Below are 8,607 nucleotides of genomic sequence, written 5' to 3' on the forward strand. Positions count from 1 at the left end.
TGAAATCCTGGGTTATTTCTTTTTAACTCATGAGAAATAGGTGAATTATGTTAAGTGATTAAAGTATAATTTTTTTCTTATGTTTATGAGAAGAGAAGGAAAAACAAAGGTAGGAGAACATATATATGCATATATTCATGGTAGAAAAATGGAAACTATTATTATGTAACACTTTTTATTGAAATATGTTCTTAATAAAACTTGTAAATAATGCCCCTGAAATAAATATTTTACTACCATTTTGTTAGAAAGCATTCACTCTTTTTATTTAAAAAAATCCAAAACCACTGGTAAATATAAGAGCTGAACAATTTGCAATTCAAGTGGATTTCAAATGTTAAAACACTAAGATTCTGTCAGAAATGTGTTATAATGAATGTTGTAAAACTTAGGATTTGTTTAATTGATAGAGTACACTGTACTATATCTAAGAATAGTAGATAAAAAAAATAGTAGTGAAGTAAAAATTACTGCTTTTCTATTATTTGGTATTGACTAAAAAGTCTCCTTTCATCAAGTATTTAATACATTTTATATCCATTCTTGAGCTAAATATCACACTCATGCTTACAAATGCTACTTAGCAATCTGAAATTAATTATGATGAAGAAATACCTCATTTTTTCAGATCTCCTTATCTTCTGTTAGATTACTATATTTCCACTATCAATAAAATATCTGCATTAGCAATTTTGAACATATGCAAACAAATATGTCCCTTATATTGCATAACAGTACAATTGCATTATTTGATGTTAGTAAGCTGTGAAAGAGACAAAAAAGAATTATCTTTGAGTTGATAAACTATCTGAACTCTGTGTCTGTTTTATTAATTAAAGAAAAGCCAACTGTGCTGCGTATCATTGATGGAAAGCATCTTTGAACAGAAAACATAAGCTACACAAAAACAGTGGCCAAGAGCAATTGGAAATGTGACTTTTGTCTTATATATGGTAACCAAATTTCATTTCAGAAATATTAACTCATTAAGCTGATTTTAGAATGTTGATGATATGTTTAAATAATGACAGCCTGAAGGAGCCTGAAGCAGTTCATTAAATCCATTGGAATTGGTGGTTTGATTTCATTGCCATCCAGACGGAGGTAGCGAAGGTGAGGTCCATAACCAAAGGAATCTTGTTCTGCAGGCAGTATGGGAGGACATATTACAGAGACGTTCACATCTGTGGAGACAAAGGTGGCATGAACGAATGAATTGGAACAGAAGAGACCAGGTGTTGGGAAGACCACGTAGCCATGCAACAGTCTTATAGAGGGTCTAGCAGCCTGATTCATGGAAGTGCCAGAGATATAAATCATTTTTGTAGTTGGAGGTTAAACATATCTGTTTTATAAAAGTAACCCTAAAAAATGTGCAACATACACTCATCTCACTCCATATTTGATTCCACTTTGCAAAGAGCACAAGGGACATACCATTAAAGCTGTGATGGAGGGAACGCCTGGGTGGTTCAGTAGGTTAAATGTTTGCCCATCCTGGGATGGACCCTTCACTGAGCTCCTTGCTCAGTGGGGAGTCTGCTTCTTCCTCTCCCTCTGCGGATTCTTCTCACTGCTCATTCTCTCTCTCTTCTCTCTCTCTCTCTCTCTCTCTCTCTCTCTCTCTCTCTCTCTCTCTCTCTCCCCCCCCACTGTGCCTGTCTCTCTCAAATAAATAAATGAATAAATAAAATCTTTAAAAAATAAAAGCTATGATGGAAATAAAAGAATACAAGATATATCATTTGTTTTGTAAACTTCTAGGTGAGAAAAAGCATATTTAGACTACTAAAAAAGGAGATGGGTAGTATTTAGGATATTGGAAGTGGAGACAAAAGTTCATAGAAAGAATGGTTAAGTGCATGGGTAGACGGATGGATAGATGGATGGATGGATGGATGGATGGATGGGTGGATGGATGGATGTGTAGGTGAAAAATCAATATATTATCAGGGAAAGTGCTTAAAACCTTAAAATGCAAAATTTTCAGTTTTTTTTAAAGTGCTTTTGGCATAAGATTACATATATAATACTTACAGAAAAGAACCTTGAATCTTTATATTTAAGTGTATTTAATTAGAAAGGATACATTTGCCAAGAATTGAATTACAAAGATTCAAGCCAGGAAATATCCCATCGGCTTTTTCAGATGGTTAAGATGTGAGAAATCATGCACCTGCCTTGGATCAGAGCCCTTGGCATCAATGACTATACGAAATTTAGGAGTATTCAGGAGAGAAAAACCTGTTAAATTAGCAAAATTCAGACAAGTGTGCATAAAAGCTCATTTCAACCATGAATCTGGTTACTGCTTTTAAGTCTCATTTGAAACTATTTTGAGAAAGAGGTCTTCTTTTAGAAGATGAGACCCACCTAATTTTGGCAATGGCCTTCCTATGAGTTTACGCTTATAGCGAGGTTGCTATGCTCTGATCTTATGCCATTTTTTAATTGAATTGCTAAAAATAATGACTCATATTTGTATAGAAGTTTGTGTATATAATTTTTCACATACATTATCACTGTATCATCACAGAGCCTTTATCAGGTGATATTATTATTCTCCCTACCTAGGCATTGCAGGAATAGTGGTTCAGATAGGTAAGGCAATACACACAAGGTATGTTAGTAAGTAAGTGGTAAAGCTGAGTCCTAACCTTGTCCTTTTCCTACTATATAGGGTGCCTTGTTTCTTGGAGAGACTCTGTCCTTTTTAACATGCTACCATACTTATTACCCTTATGCCACATAACCAATGCATGTCTGAATAGATGTAATGTGAGAAGTCAGCATTCTAAATGTAGTTATATTTTCATAAATTAATTATGATGTTTCTCAGAGAACACCAAGAAGTAACTTCCTTGAAGAGATAACATTTTTTGCCAAATTTAAAGCCCTTTAAATTTTTCAGAAGAAATAAATATTTCCATCTTTTTTCCTAAGAAAAGGCCACTGTCCTGTAAATTCTCAGAATTCTTCATATAAAAGGTATGTTTCTTGGAAATCTCTTTGTTAACAACTAGAGTAGATTATGCAGCCAGAAGAAATAAGTACTTTAGCAGTTATTATAACACAGTGTGATATAATGGTGAGCCAATAGTTCTAGCCAGGGAAATTCTTATTTTACATTTATATTCTGGGAATATAGAAATGACTACGCCTGAAATCTACATTAAGAAACAAATAAATCAATCCCTCTTTGTTGTTGCTGTTAAAATTATTCTTACCTGGGGGGATAGAAATTTTTCTGAAGTCTTATATTCTGGAAATTGAAGAAAAGTGTACTGGGATCATACTGTATGAGTAAGAAACAACACTTAACACGGGAAGGCCTGAGCTCAGGTCCTGCTATTCTATTTCTTCTTTGTCCTCGGGCAAGTACCCTCACTTAGTTGGCCATCAGTTTCTTTCTCTGGAAATTCTTGATAATACCAAACAAGATTCTTGTGAGGGTTAATTGGTGATTTTTCCAAGTGTTGTCCTTGGATCAGCAGCTTCAATACCTCCTGGGAACTCAACTGTTAGACCTACTGAGTCAGAAAATGTGAAGGCGGGGCTAGCAAGCTGTGTTTTATAAGCCTTCCAGATGATCTTGTTGTATGTTAAGGCATGAGAACAACAGAAGAATAGAAATATATGAGAAAACACTAAAATTTTAAAAACGTGAGTGGAGGAAGAGCAGAGTCCTACTCTTTTTTGTATAACTTTGTGTAACTATGTAAGTGTCTCCTGGCATGAGTGCCCAGCTGAGTCTTGAATTCTGCTGTCTCACTCCTAAAGACCCTTGTTCCCAGCTTCTCAGGGGACTCCCCAGTTCACAAACAGGGATCTTTGTGGAATCCCTTTAAATTCACTTCCCACATCAATTATCTATGGGATTTTTGTTGTCAGGCAAGGAATGTATCTGTAGAAGCACAGAACTTTCATCAGGAAAAACAAAACAAAACATATATTTAGGTCAATGTTGGCTGGTTCAGTAAAACAGATTCAACAATTAACATATTTCTTTCTGTTGCATCTCTTGCTTTTGACTACAGGATTAAACAATGCGTCTCATCACCATGGAACAATGTGGCAGCAGCCTCTCTGTTAATTCCTGGATGATATATATGCTCAAGTATGTTGGTAGAAAAACCAAAAAAGAAAAGAAAAGGAAAAAAATCTTAAATAACTGAGCAGCTCCCAGTGGAAAAGTAATTTATTCTTATAAATAGGATGTATGTGTGATTATTTGCTTAAAGGAAGCTAATAAATAATAACCAAGCAGTACAACCTTCTGACAATTATCTGTACCGTTTTCCTACAAACTATCTGACTGATTCTCATTTTAGGAATATGTTTCTTAAGGCTGTGCAGGAGAGGTCTCCTGAGATTATCTTCCTAAAAGGCTTGTGCCAGGGTTGACGACACATGGATAGGTGTCAGGCTGGTTCCAATGCCCTTGTGGCTAGACCACAACACTGTCCACTTCTGCAGCAGAATCAGTCTGGTCTCAGGCAGGATTGCAAAGACACCAGGTTTAGCATCTACAGCCTCTTCTTTCTCTAACCACTTCTTTCTCTGACCACTTCCCTTGATGGTACCTTTGCCTCCAAGGCACTCGGCACTCCTCTCTCTCCCCCTAATCAAAACCTATTTTCAGGAAAGGATCATTCATTCTTCCTTGGTGGTCACCACCAGTGCTAAGGAGTTACCAACATCCAGGAGCACTGGTTTCCATTTCAATTGAACAAAAGATGTTAAACTACAGTGTTGGTTCCCAGTGCTTAGGCCCCAGAGTAGTAGTCTCAGCACCACCTGGGAACTTGTTAGTAATGAGAAGTCTCAAGTCTCATCCAGACTTACTCCATCAGGAACTCTGGGGTGGAGCCAGAGTGTGTGGATATGCACACTCTAAAGTTTGAGAAACCATCTCATCTAAAGCAAAGACTTTAATTAGGATGGTTTCAGGCACCCAGAGTTTTTAGGACACATCTCCCTTTTTGATACCTCCTGAATCAGAGCCTTCCTGTTTACTATTCATGAGGTTGTTGGTGCTTGGTACATTTTCCCAAATAAATCTACCCAGTGAGGCAGAAATACTGGAATCTCCTGGGAGTGAAAGAAGATGCGTTCAGTTTCTCCAATGTAGATTACTAAAGTCCAGTTTAGTATTTGAAGATTTGAACTTCTTGGTTCATTAAGACTGTGTGAGAATGAATAGACAAAAACAAAATACTGAAAGTTGAAAAAAGAAATCTAAGGGCAGATTAGTTGTGCGGGGGTGGGGGGAGGGAAAGCCCAACAAGGTTGCTATTCTTAAAGAAAATACAGAATAAGTTTAATGATCATGAGCATCTCAAAGACATACCATGATGATTACTTACTTTTAATTTTGTTATGATCAAGATGAAGGTGCTGCAGATGAGCACTGATTCGGGGGACCTTTGTGAGTTGATTGTGAGACAGTTGGAGATCTAGAATTGAGGACACATCGAAACCACTCGAAGGGAGCCCTGCATCTGATAATTTGTTGTGGTTCAGCCGCAGGAAGGCCACCTTAGGAATCACATTAAAATAATTTTCTGGTATTCCTTCAATTGAATTGTTGTCCAAAAACAGTTGCATTGTATTGGCTGGTAATCTTGGTGGCATATTCCTTAGGGCATTCTTGGCCATATTTAGCTGCATTAGGTTCTTGAGTCCCTTAAAAGTGTCTCTTTGAAAGGCATTGTCCAAGAGTTTATTATGCTGCAGGTCGAGAAGGGTCAGGTTCTCCAAATTGCTGAAGGTCCCCTGAGGAATTCTGGACACCTTGTTTCTGGCCAACTGTAACTGCTCTAAACTTCTTGGCAATGGAGAAGGTACCTCTTCTAGCTCATTGTCTTCCAGAAATAAGAAAAGCAGCTTCTTTAGTTGGCTCAGGGCCCCTTTTTCAATTCCATAGTTGGTTATTTTGTTCTTGTTTAGATTTATCCATCTCAGCTGGGTGGCATTCTCAAATGGTTTCTCAGGAATGGTCTCTATCAAGTTGTTCTCAAGATAAAGATACCAGATCCTTGAAGGAATGGGAGGGATTTCTTTGAGACCTCGATTTTCACAGTATAAAGCAGTAGGGAAACTAGGGGGGCAGAAGCATTCCCTGGGACAGTCAAAGTCATGCATAGTCCAGTCCTCTGGCTCACTTATGTCATAGACCTGTCTCACACTTCGAGTCCAGACGGTATCCGTTATGAATAACACCCAGACGATGAAACAGATTGTGGTTGCCATGATAGTACCTAGGATAGGGGGTGTAACTGTTAGATGTTTGAATATCTTGACCTTCAGAAAATTATGGGTAACCAAAATAACCAGTAAACACTGCTTCTTTGGGGGAAGGTAAGCACATGTCAAACACTTATAGACAGCTATCAATTAGTATGCATATAGTCAGTAGGCACTATATGTAAAGCATTTTTGCAAACACTGAAACTGGCTCACTAGCTTCCAGCTTTCTGGTTTTAGCCCAATCACAATGAAAACTAAGAAATGGAAAGCAAATTTTAGGAGCTTTAAGTGCTTTTCCATCCCGAGCTATTTAATACAAGAAAGTTACCTGAAACCTGTAGTTGAATAAAAGAGCATAAAAAAAGTGATCATTTAATAAGTCAAATGGAGAGTCTGTGTAGTTTCTAAGAAGCGAGCATATGCTTTTACTTTTGCTCCTAAATGAGCAGAACATCTGGATGAGATTTCCCAGGCTCTTTGGCCCTTGAACCAAAGAAAAAGAGAGAGATCAAAGAATCTTTTAGCAGTTTGTTGTGAAGGAAGGTTTTGAGATATGAAGAAAAATGTGTGATTAATCTCTTGCTCTGTTGCTCAACTCCTCCGGTAAGTTTTCTATTGGGGAGTGGGGAAAGACTTCTATTATTTTAAGTACAAAATCAAGTAGTTCAACCAGGGAATTTGGGTTATGAATTCTATCTCACAATTAGGCAAGTAATATATTCACCTATGGCATTACTATGGTTGATAAGAAACAAAACAAAAAGCAAAGAACATGTTTGGGTATAGATAGAGCTCCATATTTTCAGGATGGCTGCTAAGAAAGAAAAGGTTAACACTTATTGATATATGACCATCTAAAAGATATAAACCCTCTCCATTGAATATCAATAAGATCATGGGTACAACAAACTGTTCTAACAGGAAAAATAATATATATATATTAAGAATATATATATATATATAAAATAGTAACGTTCTGATCAATGTACATTTAATTCAATTGCTTGATAATAAGAACAGAATACATTTTACTGATTCCTCGGGAGAAAATAAGGCAAGCATCATTTATGAAATGCTGATCTTTCAGTTGTGCCACTAAATTGAGGGAAATGACAAGTGCAGAGCTGCTTCCGCAGGCTGTCGAATTTTTTACGATCACAGAATTCTGCTCTGGTTATCTTCCAATAGAGACACATTAAAACATTCTTTTCTTCAGAATAGAGGTTTACTTTAGTTCTTAAGCAGTAACCCTGCCTTTGATGAATCAGAACTCTGAATTCGTAAATTTAAGTTTTTAAAAGTGCAAAAATAGTTTACCTTGCTGTCCAGGAATATACCGTTGAGTCCTGTGTCTGGGTCTGAAGTTTGCTAAAACTCAGTGAAGGGGGAGGAAAAAAAAAAAAAAAAAACCTGTGGACTAAAACGATTTGTTTTTATTTTATGCTGTCAAGCCTCCTATGAGAAAAAATAAAACCTACTCTGACCAGTCACGGTGAACACCTTTTGATCTATTGTTTCCACTTTGACAGGGCTTCAGATTGCTTACCTCAGCCTTCTTGGATCTTCTTCTTTCCTTTCTATTGGTCACTGCTCATTCACAGTCATGGATTCCCAGGCTTCACTGTTGTGTTTTTATGAATCCTCCCTAAAATATATGCATCAGTGGCTCCAATTTTAACCCCTCCAACAACGACAGCACCTCACTACCTAGGCAGCTCAGCATAGGAAATTCTGACTTTAATCTCAAGAACCTATAGCAAAAATCCAGGGCAATTGTCACTCTGAAGTCACACTTCCAAAGATGTTGTAATGTACTGATATCTAGACCTGCTTAGCCAGCAGGCAGCTGAAGGCAGTTTTGATTTCAAGTACAATGGAAAGAGATTTTCAAGTGTTGTTTTATTTTCTCTAGAAAATCTTTTTAAAAACTTGGATACAAAGAAATAAGTGCTGATGCCCTCTGTTTCGATGGAAATATTTTATTCATTTCTCATATAAAACAGATGTTAGAATTCTATTTAAATATATGGTGTTTCAGAGAAAGATGGAAAAATATATTTGAAAAATTTAAAAATGAAATCTGAGAAGCTATACCTGACATTGGTGCTACACATGGTGTTGTGCTCTGTTTAAGAGAAATAAATTTTGTATCTCTGTTTCCTATTGGGAGCTTTATTCCAAGTGTTATTAAAATGAGATTTTTTTTCCTCATTAGAACAGATGTTTTGCATTTTGTCCATTACAAGACATTCTGTTGCATTGCTATTTGTTTTTCTCTAACACATAGATCTAAGATAATGTCTTTTAGTTCTTATACTTGAGGAGAAGAATCGCTTTGCCATTTGAAGAAAGATATGA

At 36.6% G+C, this 8,607-nt stretch overlaps 1 protein-coding gene across 2 annotated transcripts; it reads right to left on the bottom strand.

Moving 5' to 3' along the window:
* Positions 1-239: 239 nt before the first annotated feature.
* On the bottom strand, positions 240-8,075 carry KERA (keratocan). Of its 2 annotated transcripts, none has more exons than XM_025439228.3 (3): positions 7,796-8,075; positions 5,367-6,260; positions 240-1,184 (listed from the first exon to the last, which is right to left on the bottom strand). In XM_025439228.3, exons 2-3 carry the CDS (start codon positions 6,250-6,252, stop codon positions 1,018-1,020), a joined length of 1,053 nt encoding a protein of 350 aa, XP_025295013.1. In that variant the 5' UTR covers positions 6,253-6,260; positions 7,796-8,075; the 3' UTR covers positions 240-1,017. The 2 variants fall into 2 exon arrangements, with proteins under 2 accessions (XP_025295013.1, XP_025295012.1); XM_025439227.3 differs by having other exon boundaries at positions 7,567-8,074.
* Positions 8,076-8,607: the final 532 nt, after the last annotated feature.

The sequence above is a fragment of the Canis lupus genome, chromosome 15 (genome assembly GCF_003254725.2).
Source record: "Canis lupus dingo isolate Sandy chromosome 15, ASM325472v2, whole genome shotgun sequence".
NCBI classification, from domain to species: Eukaryota; Metazoa; Chordata; class Mammalia; order Carnivora; family Canidae; genus Canis; species Canis lupus.